This window comes from Nicotiana tomentosiformis, chromosome 7 (assembly GCF_000390325.3).
Source record: "Nicotiana tomentosiformis chromosome 7, ASM39032v3, whole genome shotgun sequence".
In the NCBI taxonomy this organism is placed as follows: domain Eukaryota; kingdom Viridiplantae; phylum Streptophyta; class Magnoliopsida; order Solanales; family Solanaceae; genus Nicotiana; species Nicotiana tomentosiformis.
In genome coordinates, this window is record NC_090818.1 from 18826792 (window position 1) to 18843529 (window position 16738).

General features: G+C 39.1%; 2 protein-coding genes across 4 annotated transcripts; one reads left to right on the forward strand and one right to left on the reverse strand.

Annotated features, from left to right (window-relative positions):
- Window positions 1–10105: 10105 nt before the first annotated feature.
- On the forward strand, window positions 10106–13920 carry LOC104115725 (uncharacterized). Of its 3 annotated transcripts, none has more exons than XM_009626417.4 (3): window positions 10106–10343; window positions 12093–12367; window positions 13483–13920. In XM_009626417.4, the coding sequence occupies exons 2-3, from the start codon at window positions 12115–12117 to the stop codon at window positions 13515–13517; spliced, it is 288 nt and encodes a 95-aa protein (XP_009624712.1). In that variant the 5' UTR covers window positions 10106–10343; window positions 12093–12114; the 3' UTR covers window positions 13518–13920. The 3 variants fall into 3 exon arrangements, with proteins under 3 accessions (XP_009624712.1, XP_009624711.1, XP_018633041.1); XM_009626416.4 differs by lacking the exon at window positions 10106–10343 and adding an exon at window positions 10774–10963; XM_018777525.3 differs by lacking the exon at window positions 10106–10343 and adding an exon at window positions 11245–11332.
- A 1738-nt stretch (window positions 13921–15658) lies between these two features.
- On the reverse strand, window positions 15659–16162 carry LOC104115727 (transcription factor bHLH117-like). Its single transcript, XM_033661180.1, has one exon. The coding sequence runs from the start codon at window positions 16160–16162 to the stop codon at window positions 15659–15661; it is 504 nt and encodes a 167-aa protein (XP_033517071.1).
- Window positions 16163–16738: the final 576 nt, after the last annotated feature.

A 16738-nucleotide genomic window follows, 5' to 3' on the forward strand; every position in this document is an offset into this window, starting at 1 on the left:
GAGACTCATGGGTATCAAACCCAAGTCTATATTGATTGCGCACTGAGCTCATAATGTTCAGAATGAAAGTCATGAACGAGTTATGAAGCTAGAGAATAAAAGTTCTGCAACTATTTGTAATGACCCGGCCGGTCGTTTTAAGAATTTAAGTCTCGTTTGGCGGTGCAAGGACCTGAACAGATTCGTATTATATTTATTGACTTACGTGCATGGTTAAATTCAGTTAACGGATGATTCAGAGTGATTTGGGACACTTAGTCCCCAAAACGAAAGCTTAAGTCTTAGGATTTTTTACCGTAGTCGGAACTGTGTAAAGACGACTCCGGAATGGTATTTTGTCGGTTTCGTTAGCTCTGTAGGGTGATTTTGGACTTAGGAGTGTGTTCGGACTGTGAATCTGAGGTCTATAGCTTATTTAGGTTTGAAATGGCAAAAATCAAATTTTTGGAGTTTTGGACCGGAAGTTGACTTTTTGATATCAGGTTCGGAATGCGATTCCGAGAGTTGGAACAGCTTCATTATGTTATTTGGGACTTGCTTGCAAAATTTAACATCATTCCGGGTTGGTTTGATAGGTTTCGACACGAGTTTTAGAAGTTGGAAGTTTTGGAAGTTCATAAGTTCGATTCGTGATGCGATTTATATTTTCGGCATTGTTTGATGTGATTTGAGACCTCGAGCGAGTCCGTGTTAGGTTATGGAACTTGTTGGCATGTTTAGACGGGGTTCCGGAGGCCTCGGGTGTGTTCCGGATGGGTTACGGGTCATTTTCCCCTATTTTTGAACTGCTGATTTTGGTGTTTGATGCCCTTCTTCGCGATCTCGAAGATCCTTTCGCGTTCGCGAAGTGTCTCTGATGACCGCCTCTATTTCCTTCTTCCCATTCACATAGTACGCCTCGTGATCGCGTAGCTCTGCATATTTCCTTCATCACGTTCGCGTCCCTCAGTCCGAGTTCGCGTAGTAGAAATCAGGCCCTAAGCACTGGAGGTCGTTACTCTTCGCGTTCACATAACTCCTTCCATTGGAGAGGGCAGGTACCGGAGGTGCCTGCTGTTATCCCGGACTTCAGGAGATCTTAGCATAGTTCTTGAGCATGTTTGGTACATTAGCTCAGGCGAGGTTGATTTCGGTTGCACCAGCTATTTCACAGATCGGGGGAGGAGCCCAGACTCCCGCCGCCCACACCCCAGTGAAACGAGTTCATGTTGGTCAGGTTCCAGGTGTCATGGCAACACAACATGTGGTTCCAGTTCAGCCTGTGGTCAGGGCAGCAACATCTGAGGAAGAGCAGCTTAGACTTGCAAGGTTCAAGAAATATGACCCTCCTACATTCAGTGGTTTGGCTTCAGAGAGTGCACAAGGTTTTCTGGAGGAGTGTCACCGCATTCTCCGTACTATAGGTATTGTGGAGACGAGCGGGGTTGCTTTTACTACGTTCCAGCTCAGGGGAGCGGCTTATCAGTGGTGGCGGGCATATGAGTTGGGTAGCCTAGCCGAGTCAGCTTCACTTACATGGGTTCAGTTTTTAGAGATGTTCCTAAGAGAGTTTGTACCTCAGTCCCTTCGAGATGCATGGCGCGCGGAGTTTGAGTAGCTGCGCCAGGGCACCATGTCAGTATCAGAGTATGCCGTGAGATTCACTGATTTGGCCAGGCATGCACCTGCTTTGGTCGCCACAATTAGAGAGCGTGTCCGTAGATTCATTGAGGGACTCAGGCATGATATTCGGTTCAGCATGGCTCGGGAGTTAGAGTCAGATGTTTTGTTTCAGCATGTGGTAGGGATCGCTCTCCATGTAGAGGGCATGTGGGATCAAGAGAGAAAGGACAGGCGGGGTCGTGAGAGAGAGAATAGGCGAGGTCAGGAGAGAGAGGACAGGGAGGCGAGGAGGCCTCATAGACCGGAGAGATCTACTGGTCCTTATTTTGGAGGCAGGATACGACATGGTAGAGGTTTTGTGGGTCATCCAGTTTAGTTTACACTTCCAGCTTCGCATAGTATTTCGGGTGCTCATGGGTCTCAGATTACCCATACCGCACAGTTCCCACAGCCACGTCAGTAGAAAGGTTGCTTCGAGTGTGGAGATACCAGCCACAAGGTGAGAGATTGTCCTAGACTCCGGACAGGTGTGTCACAGTGGAGTATTCAGGCGAGTAGAGGGCGCCCAAAAGGGGAAGGCCCGACCCATTGATGTGTTTCATATAGTAGGCTTGAGGCCACTGCGCCAGATGATGTCATACAGGTATGATTTTGATTTGTTATAGAGGGGCACCATTCGTATTTTGATTCGGTTTTGCTTATCGGGGCGAGTTCCCTATTTGTTGTCCCACCTATGGGTGAGTTCATGACTTAATATCATGTTTATGTGTTTTCCCCTGTTGGGAGATTCTATGAATGACAGTCATGTTTATCGGTTGTTTTTATTCATTATTGAAAGTTACGAGACTAGAAGTGAATTCATGTTGTCTATTATGACAGGCTTGATGTGATTCCTGAGTAAATTGATTACGATTTGTGATTTGATACTCTACCGGGGTGAGAGTTCAGTAAGTGTTGTGATTTTATTAGTAGAACTGAGTTAGTGAAAGATTTCAATTGGTATGATGTGTATTCGGCTTGTGATTCATAGTTGAGGGTGAGACCCTCGCGATTCCATGTGATTTGATATATTTGAGCTGGGTTGCGTGCCGCGGTGGAGAGTTATACCAAGATGAGATCCTTATTATTTGTTCATGTACTTTGATTTTTCCTATTTAAATTGATTTGTAGCATGGTACTGTTAGAGAGTTGTGCCTGTCGGGCTTGTTTGATAATTCTCTTATGTGTTTCGTTTTACATATTCAGTCATTTTCGTTATGTGCTTCTTGAGTTTTAGCTTGCGGGGTGTGTGCCCGGTGGTATTAGTTGTGACTTGTTGATTCGGGTGTATAGTTAAGAGGTCTTCATGTTTCTTGCATCGTTGTCAGTGTTGTAGAGGTTTGAAACAGGGTTCTAACGGACATGAGGCTAATTATCGGTACTGGTTTTGATTATGGGCAGCTATTGTGATCAGAAATGTTATCATGGGCCTATGTGTGGTGTGTCATGTTGTGTGGTCGTACCTTGTGGGTGTAGGCATGAGTTGTTACAGCTGGTTGAGACTGATACCGGTTATGGATTTAGAATCGAATCTTTTGAAGATAAATGAAAGGTGGGAATTTTGACTCTAAAGCTTATCAGTGTTGTTAGAAAGGATAAATTACAGTTGGGATGGCATCGTTAGGCTTATATGGATTGGGGTGGCGTGGTCGCCCTCGGGTGTATGTTGAATTTGTGTTTTCAGAGATTTGAAGACTTCGAGGCGATTCTTGGCACGTTCGAGGATGAACGTTTGTTTAAAAGGGGAAGGATATAACGACCTAGCCGGTCATTTTAAGAATTTTAGTCCCGTTCGGCAGCGCAAGGACCTGAGTAGCTTCATATTATGTATATTGACTTGTGTGTGTGGTTGAATTCAGTTACCGAATGATTCGGAGTGATTTGGGACACTTAGTCCCCAAAACGGAAGCTTAAGTCTTAGGATTTTTGACCGTAGTTGGAACTGTGTGAAGACGACTCTGGAATGGTGTTTTGTCCGTTCCGTTAGATTTGTTGGGTGATTTTGGACTTAGGAGCGTGTCCGGACTGTGAATCTGAGGTCTGTAGCTGATTTAGTCTTGAAATGGCAAAAGTCGAATTTTTGGAGTTTTGGACCGGAAGTGAACTTTTTGATATCGGGGTTGGAATGCGATTCCGAGAGTTGAAAAAGCTCCATTATGTTATTTGGGACTTGCCTGCAAAATTTAACGTCATTCCGGGTTGGTTTGATAGGTTTCAGCACGAGTTTTAGAAGTTGAAAGTTTTGGAAGTTCATAAGTTCGATTCGTGGTGCGATTTGTATTTTCGGCATTGTTTGATGTGATTTGAGACCTCGAGCGAGTCCGTGTTAGGTTATGGAACTTGTTGGTATGTTTAGACGGGGTTTCGGGGGCCTCGGATGTGTTCCGGATGGGTTACGGGTCATTTTTCCTTATTTTTGAACTGCTGATTCTGGTGTTTGATGCCCTTCTTCGCGATCGCGAAGATCCTTTCGTGTTCGCGAAGTGTCTCTGCTAACCGCCTCAATTTCCTTCTTCGTGTTCGCATAGTACGCCTCACGATCGCGTAGCTCTGCACATTTCCTTCATCACGTTCGCGTCCCTCAGTCCGCGTTCGCGTAGTAGAAATCAGGCCCTAAGCACTGGAGGCCGTTACTCTTCGCGTTCGCATAACTCCTTCCGCGATCGTGGAAGCCTGCCTTCCCCCTCCTTCGCATTCGCGTAGCCCAATTACTGGGCCATTATTTTCCTTCTTCGCGATCGCACGTGCTTGTTTGCGATCGCATATAACCAATTCCAGGTAGTAGCCATTTCCTCTTCGCGATCGCAGCTCCTCTTCCGCGATCGCGATGCACAAAGACCTGGGCAGAATATAAGTTTTCCAAATCGAGGGTTAAGCCATTTTTATCACATTTTGACTTGTAGAGCTCGGTTTTGAGCGATTCCTTGTGGGGTTTTCAAGAAAATCGATTGGGTAAATGTTCTTCACCTAGAATTTATTTATCTCCATGATTCTATCTTTATTTTTATCATTTAATTTGTGTTTTGAGTTGAGGAAAATGGTGATTTTTGAAGAAAATTTCAAAATGAAAAATCACGATTTGAGGGACAAAATGGTATCAAAATTTGATGATTTTAGTATGGTTAGACTCGTGAGTGAATGAGTGTTCGTATTTTGTGACTGTTACCCGATTTTGAGACGTGGGCCCGGGTCGACTTTTTAGGGCGGATTTCGTAATTTTTGTTTAAGTATTGATTTTATTAATTAGATGAGTCTATTATGGTTGTATTCATGATATGCAATTGTGTTTGGCTAGATTTGGGCCATTCGGAGTCGGATAATTGAGAAAAGGGCATTCTTACAGACTGATTGAGCTTGGTTCGAAGTAAGTATCTTGCCTAACCTTGTGTGGGGGATTTCCCCTTAGGATTTGAGTCTTCTATGTTGATTGTAGTCCACGTACGCGAGGTGATGAGTGCGTGCTCGGACTTATTGTGGAAAGTTGGCTTTTTTGGATTCTTATGTCCTTATATTCACTGAGTAAGAAGTTGTTCTTGATATGATTAAGTTCCTAATTACTAGTTTCACCTCTACATGCTTTAATTAGAATTAATTGCTTCAGGATTCACTCTTATTGCCTATTTGACTCTTATTTGACTTAACTGAAGATTTTACCTTTTCTATTGTCATGCTATCTTTTCATAACTACTTATCTTTATTTGGAATTATTATTATCTCATCCTATAATTGTTCAGCCTTAATTGAGGCTATGATTATCTTTCCGCTGCTTATTCTTAATTGAATTGTTGAATATCCTTCATAATTTCTCAACCTTAAAAGAATTATTTGGAATTATTTGACTCGTGTTAGTTTCCCTGTTGTTGAAATGTATATTGTGGGATCATTGCTACATATTAGTTTTTCCTTGTTGAGTTGTTCTCTTTACGCCTAGCATTCTTCACTGTGGTTATTCCTTGTGAATTGGTTCTACCGTTTCTTTGTGATTTGAAGTTCTTGAGATGATTTACTTGTTGTACTTTGTATTATTTTCATTGTTGTTGTTGTACTTGTTGTGGTGATGCACGAGGTTTCTGTCGTGCGGTTGTGGTTATTGTGATGCACGAGGTTTCTGTCGTGCGGTTGTGGTTATTGTGATGCACGAGGTTTCTGTCGTGCGGTTGTTATTATGAGGTTGCACGAGGTTTCTGCCGTGCTATTGTTACTATTGATAATTGCACATACGGCGTGATAAGAAAGGATATATATATATATATATATATATATATATATATATATATATATATATGGGGGGAGGGGGTGTGCATGTGGCGAAACAAGGTGGGAACATTATTATGCACGTGTGGCGAGACAAGGCGGGCACTTACTTTATTATTGCACACGTGGAGAGACAAGGTGGGCTATGTCGGGGATTGATTTGTGATGATTAGCGATGGCCTGGGGGCATTCTTGTTGTTGATATTTGTGTAGTGGTACACTTACCTGTGTTAACTTTATCTTGTGAAAGCTGTGAGAAAATATTCTACATGATGTCCGTTCTTTTTCCTTATGCTTATTTACTGGTATGGACTATGTTAGGACACTTGCACAAGCATACACGTAGTTAAGCACTCTTATCGGATAAGAGGTGTTCTTGATATTGTTGAGCATAGATGCTCACCCCTATTTACTTGCCTTCTATGTGAGAATGACTCTATTGGCACGTGAGTCATCAGTGCAGTTATGAGGTGTTATGAGGGCACAAGATGCCAAGTGTTAGGTTTCAGGTATTGAGACCCGTGAGTTGTGATTTGTCCGAGGTTCGGTACCTCGTGGAGTTTGATGACTAAAACCTGATGTAAAAGCGGTTATAGTTGCTGAGTTATTACTTGTCCTTGCTGTATTTGTGATTCCAGATTTAGGTTGTGTTCCATTCACCTTTCTCTATCATTTTTATGGTATTCCGCTGATACTTGTTATTTCCTTTCTTATTGTCATTACTGTATCGTGAGCCATATTGCATAGTCTTTATGTAGATATCAAATTTCTGATGTTCATATACTTATACTTGTTCAGTTTATTAGACCAGTGGGTGTCTTGACTGTTCCTCGTCACTACTCCACCGAGGTTAGTCTTGATACTTACTGGGTACCACCGCGGTGTGCTCATTCTACACTTTTGCACATTTTTGTGCAGATCCAGTTATTTCAAAGTTAGTTGATCATTAACTAGCTGTGCGGATTATTGTTGTGGAGACTCAAGGTAAACCTGTTGCTGTGTTCGCAAGCTTCATTGTCACCTTCCTATTTGGTATTCACACTGTTTTACCTATTTCCAAACAGTTGTATTTAAAAATTTGTAGCAAACTCTGTAGAGCTTATGACTTATACTACCGGTTTTGGGAATTGTAAGAGATTTCTATTTAAATAATGTTGTTGTTTCAATTAATGTTAGGCTTACCTAGTCTCTAAGACTAGGTGCCATCACGATACCCAAAAGGAGGGAAAATTGGGTCGTGACAATATTCAAGGAACTAGGCTTAACTATATTTCTAGGGCAATTAGTAACGTTGTAAAAGAAACATAGTGTAAGGAGAATCATTAACATTCCCAAACATAGAGAGTTAACCTCACATACCTTAACTTCCTACTCTTGAGCGTAATACAACATTCGTCAATCCTTTCAACTTTAATCTATATCAATATAAGTCAAAGGGATTCCATATTAGGAATAATACTCATGTTTTGGTCACTTAGGCATTTTATCAAATACCATATGGGTATAAAGCCTCATAGCCCTTATTAATGGTATTTCTACGCCCAACAAGCCATTCTCTTGCTCCTAGATACATTCTAAAATCTCAAAATTTCTTATAATCGATATCATTCTTCTTCACCCATAAGATAAATAACACATTTAACCAATAATCAATAATCAATAACCCAAACATATAATTGTTCATACTTTTCTATCAAACCCATCAACTCATATCTCATGAACATAGAGTCTATAATCACTAATCCAATGATATAATCAATTAGAGGGTGAAGACATTACCTTTTTGAAGTTCAATCATCTTGAATTCGAGTTCTAGGGTTTCTTCTCTCAACAATGATGCCTCAATTGAATATCTAATGATTTGAAGGGTTTACCCATGTTAATAAGGTGTTGGAGAATTAAAATTAACTTAGAATCACTATAAGAACTCACCTTGGATGGTGGAGGGACCTTTAAGGAGTTAGGTTCTTGAGAGCTTCCCTTTCTAGAGCAAGTTTTTGTGTTTTGGGGTTGTGGGGGACGAAGTAGGACTTATAAAATGACCCCCCGGGTGCGCTCCCGCGCACCTGAACATGCAGCAGCGCAGTAGCACTGCCACAAGTGCGCGGCCGCGCACGGGACCATCCGGGCGTGCACCTGGGCGCGTATACTGCGCATTGTCCAGTAAAATGCACACAACCTTTTACACAGAGATCCGTTCGAGTTCCACAATATATCTTTGGAAAGATATTCCAAAGAGCTACAACTTTCATGTTTTGAGTTTTCTCCAATTCCTAACATAAGTCCATGAAATCAGGCTGAAAGTGAGACCTTCCATAAACTTAGTCGATTTTATCGAATCTTATGCAGCTCACTCTCCGTCTTGATTCCAAACGACTATTTCTACTTATACTCATCTCGATAGGACTTCATATGTCTAAAATATAACATTAATACTCATTTAACATGTCCACACCTAGTCCGAATTTACGGAGTATTACACAAAGCTTAGAAATATTTTGTTTAGTGGTGGACATTATCTACCAATCATCAACAATCAATTCAATTATCTCTAATTCATTTCAATTTCTTTAAGAATTCTTTATTGTTTGATTTTAATAATTTTCTTATAGTCTTATACTTCCTTTGTTAAAAAAGAATGAACCTATTATTGTTTGACAATCATTCAATGATACCTATACCACTGCTATTTAGTCCGGTCTAGTAAAAAAAAATTTAGCATCAATGGCAGGCATCATCATATTAATTATTTCTATAGTACTATCAAACATCCAAATAAATATCAATTTGAATCATTAGATTGCAATGGTGTGACAAATAGGTTATGGGATCAACTCTCAGGTGCGTCTCGCACGTGAATTCAAATATTCTTTTAATATTTATGATTAAAGATATTCATCTCTCCTCTTTTTGGAAACGAATGCAGAATAAGGAGTAAAAATCAATCGCAAGTTTATTGAGCGTGAAACATACTCCCTTTATTTTAATTTAAATGACATATTTTTCTTATTAGTACATTCCAAAAAGAATGATAGAAATAATTTAACTTTAAACTTTTCATTTTACCTAATTTACTGTTAATGAAAAGTTTTTATAACCACACAAATATTATGGTCTCACAAAACTTTTACCCCTTAAGCTTTTAGGACCATATGTTTCAAAAGTCTTTTTTTTTCCTTAAATTTTGTGTCAAGTCAAACTATCTCATCTAAATTGAAACAGAAGGAGTATTTTTTAACTAATCTAATGGATTTTTGCATTCTATATTTCAAATATTTTATCTCCATGTCTGGTTGAGGTGTAACATGGAGGGTTAAAAAGAATGGAAGTAAATTAATTTGAAATGGTAATTTTCATTTCGTTTGTTTGTATATTTTCACATAGCTAACATGGATTAGGAAAAATTATATTTGGTCGAATTAGTAATGAGACTAGGAAATTTGAAATCACAAGAATATCATTCATATTGTAACATTCTGATCATTGTGGACAATCTTTTCAATCACTTTAAAATTGGCTAAGTAAGAGAAAGATATCAGTGTAATTGGAAATAAATCACTAGGTAAAGTAAACCTCCAATTTTCTAAATAAGGGTCTTTTTTATATAATATAATAGCATCAACCAAGAAATATTTAAGATAGGTACGTTACCAGTACAAGAAATACTTATATAATCAAATTACTTAAATAAATATCACAAATAAAATTTAGAAATAAATAATTTGTTATATATAACATGTTAAATTACACCATAATTTTGTGTATTAAGTACCGTGAGACTTTTCTATAAAATCAAACATCTATACCAATACTTTACCGTAAAAGCCAAATTTTCTTTGAAATCATTTTTCATGTTACGTTATACTATGTGTTTTCTATAATAATACTTTACTATAACAGTAAAAAAATATCGGAACAAACGAGACTGTTGTAAAAGGTTTGACTGTATTAACTTAAATTCTTTTTAAGATAGGTAAAACGGTCAAAATATCTCTTTACGATTGAATAATGTTTAAAATTGTATTTATACTAATCCATTAAAAATACCCCTACCGTGTTACTATTGAACAAATATATTCCCAAGTTAATGGAGGAGCCATGTGGCAGCCATTTAAGACATTTGGTCTATCCGGATTTTTTTAAACCGACCCGACCCAAAACCCGCTCGAATTCAAACATGATTGTTGATGCTTGGTACCTTCTCCGGATTGTTGCAGGCTTGCAACGAGTCAATCTCGAAAGCGTTTTGATCTCAATTTTAAGATTGGACAGTGCATGAGCATCTTCTTCTGAATCTATCAGCTCGACAAATCGAAAAAGAAAGGAAAAAAAAAAAAGAACAAAGAGGAACAGATAAAAAAGACAACAGAAAGAGGGCATTTGCCATCGAATCTCTCAGCTCTGCATCGGTTCTAATCAATTTTCTCGCTCAGCTCCTCTCCCCTCTGGTAAGCTTAGTTTCAATGCGGTTTCCTATTTCATGTTTCTATTGTTTGATCTGTTCAAGTTCCTACTTAATTTCGCTAATTCAAACTGCATTTCTGTGGTTTCCTCTTCTTGTTTGCTCCTAATTGTAAAATATAGCTTCTAATCTAATTTGTGTATTTCATATTTGACATGAGTTGCTCTAGCTTCTTCTTGAAGGTGTCGATGTGGTTTTTGCACTGTATATCGTGCGGTATTGCTTTTTGCTGTGGCCATGAAGTGCGTTGACGGCGACTTCCTGCCATTGTTGCTGATGGAGGTTTGGATTTTGTCGGGTAGCGGGTTTTGGGTCGGGTCAGTTAAAAAACCCAGATAGATGTCTTAAATAGCTGCCACGTGGCCCCTCCATTAACTTGCGGGTATAGTTGTGATAGAGATATTTTTAATTAACTTTAAACAATAAACCTTAGGGACTACTACCAGTTGAGTTAACGGGATTAAAATTCGGACCCAAAACCCGAGTGATTTTGGCCGGCCAATTTCAAGTAATTGCCAGTTTACTTTCCAGAGTCGACCACGCGAGCAAATCTGCGCTGAATTTGTTCTTCTCCTCGCAATATCTGTCTTTGATTCAAATCGAGCTGTAAGTTTTTCAAAAACCCTAATCCCTTTTTCTGCTAATACATAGAATAAAAAAATCTTACTTAAGCTTTCGTTTTCTTTCGCTTATGGATTCGCATAATTACTTCTCGTCACTAATTTCAAAGGACACTGTTGATTATTAGTCCATTTCATATCATTTGTCCATTTGTAGATCTTGATTTTAACAGTTGAAATGTTTTGTAAAGACTTACTATTAGAATAGTGAGAAGTGAAAACTCTATTACTTACTAACTTTAATAGGAGTGGGACTTGTTCATTTTCCAATGCTAACAAAAGCTTTAATTGAATTTGGGCTTTCAGAGTAGGATGTTCAGAAGGAAGCAAATGAGTATAACTGAAAGGAGCAACAGTATGATGCTAGTTTTCTTGCTAGCTACATTGAATCAACCACTTTTACTGTTCTCTATATCCATTTAATATAGGGGACAAGCTTATATGTTGATAAATGAAGTTGCTCAACTTTATTTTTTGTTCACTTTGCTTGTGGCTTGGAGATCCAGATTTTTGGTTAACGCTGATTCACTAATCTGAATCAATGAGCTTAAAATAATAACAAGACAGATTTGAAAACCCAAGACTTGCTTACCGCCAAGATATGCAGATCATTTAGGAACATAATCTCATTTCCATGAAACGAGTTTCCTGCTGTCGTTCAGAATAACTGAATAGGCGGGGATATGTGCCTTAATTGTTGTAAGTTGGCTTACAAACTAACGCAAAGGTGTGGCCTAGTGGTAAATAAAGTAGGAGGAGAACCATGAGGTCATAAGTTAAAATCTCGGTGGAGGCAAAACAGACTAGCTGAGTGCTTCGTATCTGCTCAAGCATTGGTGGGTAGAGTTACTTGATAGCTATGCTGGTGGGAGAGGAAGTATCCGGTAGAATAATCGAGGTGCACACAAGTTGGCCCGGACACCATCATCATAAATTAAAGTTAGCTTAAAAACTATTTGACGGTTCAGCCATCTTCAATATGAAACCAAAATTTCAACCATAGATGTACTGTTGTATGAGCGAATGCTGTAACGTGCTAGTGTGCCAAGACTTCCCTGAATTTCAGATTCAGGCTCTAATCTTTCTGAAACCTTTTTGTTTTTATTTACAAACAGGGTACCAGGCTAGGGTCCTGTAATGGGTGTCGAACAGCCAAAAGACTCGATAAAAGAGATGGACTGGAAAAGTCTGAGTGGAACAGAAAGTAGTGAATCTGGTATTGGACCAGCTGTGAAGAAACGGCTACCTAAAAAGATTCGTCAAGTTCCTGAGTATTATTTTCTTCCACGAAGATCCTTACCATACAACATCGCCTTTTACGGGTCATGTATTGCTGCTGGTGTTGGTGCAGGAATGCTGCTTGAAGTATGGATCAACAAGAAGATAAAAGGTAATCACTTACTGCTATAATGCGTAATAGATTGAATCGTGTGTATGTCATCCAATTCCAGTTTTATTATTTGAGCATACGTTAGTAGCATGGAAAGCCTTTAGCTCTTTTTACGCGCTCTGTTTGAAGGCAAATTGCAAGGTGCTATTTGTTCATTCTTATTGATAGCATATAAAGCCTTTAACGAGCTATCTTGGGGGTCTCAAAAAACATGTGTTATGTTGTAATGCATATAATTAGGTTATATCAAAATACTTGAGGATACTGCTCAATTATTCAGATTTGGCTGTTAAGTTGTTTGGATGCCGTTTTGCTTGTCATAAGATTCCTATTGTACTTCTCTTCTCGTGCAATTGAGAATAACTCACACCGACTATATGGAAATAATATCCCTCAAAAAGCCCTTGTGAGGTGCCAAATGCAAAAGGGTAAGATTAACAGCATATTCCTGAACTCAGAGTAGTACTTCAGGCACATCTCTGTTGCATCAACTATACTCCCTATTTTCTCCCATAAAATCGGTAATCTTACTTCCAACAGGAAAGCATTATAGCTTTCTTTGATTTCACGGAGCATACCCCTGTTGACAAGGATTCAAAGAAAGCACTCTTAGTTATTTTTATACTTTTAAGTGTTTGATTACATTACGCTCTATCTTTCCCTGAAATGTGGTTATTGGTTCCTTGCTAGTTTTTCCTTTGCCTTCTTATTTTTTTCTGCCTCATCCATCGTTCCACTTATTTTTAGAAATTAATGCTTGCTTGAACATTTTTCAAAAGATGGCAGTCGACCCTTTACACATTTGTGAACATTTGCGTATAAGTGTCTATCCTTGTCTAATAGTCAAGGAAAACATATTTGTTAAGCTTCACCCGGCAACCAACTCCACTTAAATGGTGTCTTAAAGCCGACGATATTAATTGTTTACTTTTTCTAGCCATATACATAGATTATACAATGATTATACATAATTATACACATATAATACATAAATTATGTATATATTATACCTCAACCGGCTATTTTTAGTTTAAGTGGTTGGGTGGGCGGCAATAATTTTCTCTTTAATCTATTTGTTGGTTTGACTTTAAAGTTGATTTGCTGTCTGATCGCAGAGGATGGAGGAGTCATTTGGGAGTTTGACAAATGAATGCTGGATTTTTTCTCAGCAGTTTCGACTCATACCTTTTCAATTGCTCTTTTGTGCCAAGGAGTTCGCGTGGCTCGGACAGCTGAATTTTGAATCCATTAGTACATGATTATTAATCTTTCCTTTGCATCCAAACCAATTTTGTAGCTATATATTTCATGAGAGATGAACTTTATTGAAGCAGTATGGTCAGTGAGGAAGCATAGTATTTGTTGTGTATTTCAGGGGAATTGTGTCGGAATTTGCCAATTCTACTGAAATATTAGGTTATATAACGCCATAATAATGGCTTAATATTTGAAAATAGAGACTTCCGGCAAATATCCAACCTAAGAATTCTATTTCATCTGCATTTATTGAACAATGGATAGTAATATTACCTGTGGATCGTGGAATAATCGAACATTGATGTTACTATATCCATAGAGGTTACCTTGCCAAATTTTCTGTTTTTAACAACGATTACAACTGTTCAATCTTTTTCCCTTCACATTTTTTCCTGCTAAGATATCATTTAAAGAGGCCACGTGGCAAATACTGATCTAGAAGGAAATGGTAACTTCATGCTCCGTCTGTCTAGTTTGATAAATGAAATTCGAGTACGCAAGTGTGATTTTAGTGTCAATTCGAACATCAACTTTGAAATTTTAAATATTATATATATATATATATATATATATATATATATATATAAATGAGGGGCCCCACAGAACATATCCGCAGAAGATACAGCTCTGATACCAACTGTTACGCGGCGCCTTCCTGAAGTTCCTTGGAAGGGCGACGTAAGGTTATGCAACCGATGTCAGTGCGGTTGCTATGCGCCAACTGAGGTCCTCACCGTACGCTAGACTAGATTGTTAGTGCCGTACGGGAAAACTAATGTCGTGAGCAATTGAGCAGCGGAAAATGAGCAACTGATGATGAAAGCTGATGATTGTATTGATGATGAAGGGGGATCAAAGCATTCAAACATTCAAGCATTCAAACAATTCTCTGTACTGGTGTCTCTCCCCCCCGACACCGCATTACATCTTGTAATAGCTTTCATCATCATCATCAATACAATCATCAGCTTTCATCATCAGTTGCTCATTTTCCGCTGCTCAATTGCTCACGACATTGGTTTTCCCGTACGGCACTGACAATCTAGTCTAGCATACGGCGAGGACCTCAGTTGGCGCATAGCAACCGCACTGACATCGGTGGCTTAGCCTTACGTCGCCCTTCCAAGGAATTTCAGGAAGGCGCCGCGTAACAGTGGTGTCTTTGCAGTTCCATACGAGCATGAGGTTTCAAATCTTCTATGAATGCGAACTGCAAAGACACCACTGTTACGCGGCGCCTTCCTGAAGTTCCTTGGAAGGGCGACGTAAGGCTAAGCAACCGATGTCAGTGCGGTTGCTATGCGCCAACTGAGGTCCTCGCCGTACGCTAGACTAGATTGTCAGTGCCGTACGGGAAAACCAATGTCATGAGCAATTGAACAACGGAAAATGAGCATGAAAGCTGATGATATATATATATTTAAACATTATATATAACGAAGCCATTAGTCCATAAACAACATTTTTTTAACTGCATACTATACATGTAGAAATGACATAAAACAACAATTAAGATAACACAGTTTGATTTTTTCCATATAATAATAGTTTCCTCCTTATTCTCTTTTGGAGAGTCGGTGTGCAACATATGTTGAATAGTTATTATTTTCGAGAAAAATATTTCCATCTTACTAGTATCCTTTTCAATGTTCATGCTAAAATTGGAGGTGTTTTTGAACCGATGCCAAAATAGCTGGACATCAACTACCATATGGGTTTGAGGGTTTAGAATCAATAGATCAAGGTGAAGAAGTTGCCAAAAGCGATTCATATCACGTGCCTACATGTATTGATTAGCAAAAGAGAATGATAGACTGAAAGCTATTACTACTACTCGTCTACTGACCCTAAGTTCTAACACTACTTCCCTTTCCAAACAGCTGATTCCTATTCAATGTAGTTCCCAATTTCTCACACATCTACAGATTTTCCCTTTACTCCTATAGCCTATATTTTCACTTTCTCTCAGAAGAAAAAAAAAGAGGATCAGTTTAATTTTCAAATAGAAGCACCTGGGAATCGGAATGGTCTGGCTTAAGAGAATATGCCGGAGTAAAACAGCGTTTGGCGGTACAAAGCGTTCCTCTGAGCAATTTTCCTGAGCTGAAACAGCTGTTCAGCCGAGTAAACACAGCAGCCTTTGGAGTACAGATACGTCTGAGCCACAGGCGAGTTCAGTACCACCTGTAAATGTTGCTTCCTATTCAGTCTCGCCAATGGCCCATAAAAGCCATTCGCCTTCACTTCGTTTACATAGCTGGATTTTCCATTTCTGTCCTCGGAACCAGAGGAAGACGACGAAGCACCTCCTTCTACCAGCACAGGCATACTCTGTAAGACTCTAACCTGCGCCTGTAGGAACTTGACGTATTTGTACGCCTCTCCTAGCATTGTCGCCGTATCCATTTTTTTGTCCCATGGCAACAGCTTCTCCAGAGATCGTGTTTTCTCGCTTAGCTTCTGTCTTCGTATTCGTGTTGTAGATGAAGCATAAGGAGATTGTTTGCAGCTTTTTGGCATGGTGAGCTGGTTACTCATGAGTACTTGTGAATTAACTTCACAGTCCTTGGGCCGTAAACACAAAATGCTGCTTGAAGTATGGATCAACAAGAAGATAAAAGGTAATCACTTACTACTATAATTCGAAATAGACTGAATCGCGTATATGTCATCCGTTTCCAGTTTTAGTATTTGAGCATACATCATAGCGTGGAAAGCCTTTAGCTTCTTTTACGAGCTCTATTTGAAGGCAAATTGTAAGGTGCTATTTGTCCATTCTTATTGATAGCATATAAAGCCAACGAGCTATCTTGGGGGGTCCCAGAAAACATTTGTTATGTTGTAATGCATATAATTCGTTCTAAAGGATATATCAAAATACTTGAGGATATTGCTCAATTATTCAGATTTGGCTGTTAAATTGTTTGGACGCCGTAAATGCTTGTCATAAGATTTCTACTCTGTACTTCTCTTCTCGTGCAATTGAGAATGACTCACACCGACTATATGGAAATAATCTCCCTCAAAAAGCCCTTGTGGGGTGCCTAAGGCAAAAGGGTAAGATTAACAGCATATTCCTGAAGACCTGAACTCAGAGTAGTTCTCCAGGCACAT

What these genes read in the sequence shown, in the direction of transcription:
- LOC104115725 (XM_009626417.4), top strand. Translation starts at nt 12,115, where the DNA reads ATGGGTGTCGAACAGCCAAAAGACTCGATAAAAGAGATGGACTGGAAA. An exon ending in GATCAACAAGAAGATAAAAG is followed by an intron (nt 12,368 to 13,482) that starts GTAATCACTTAC and finishes GTCTGATCGCAG; the next exon opens with AGGATGGAGGAGTCATTTGG.
- LOC104115727 (XM_033661180.1), bottom strand. Translation starts at nt 16,162, where the DNA reads ATGAGTAACCAGCTCACCATGCCAAAAAGCTGCAAACAATCTCCTTAT.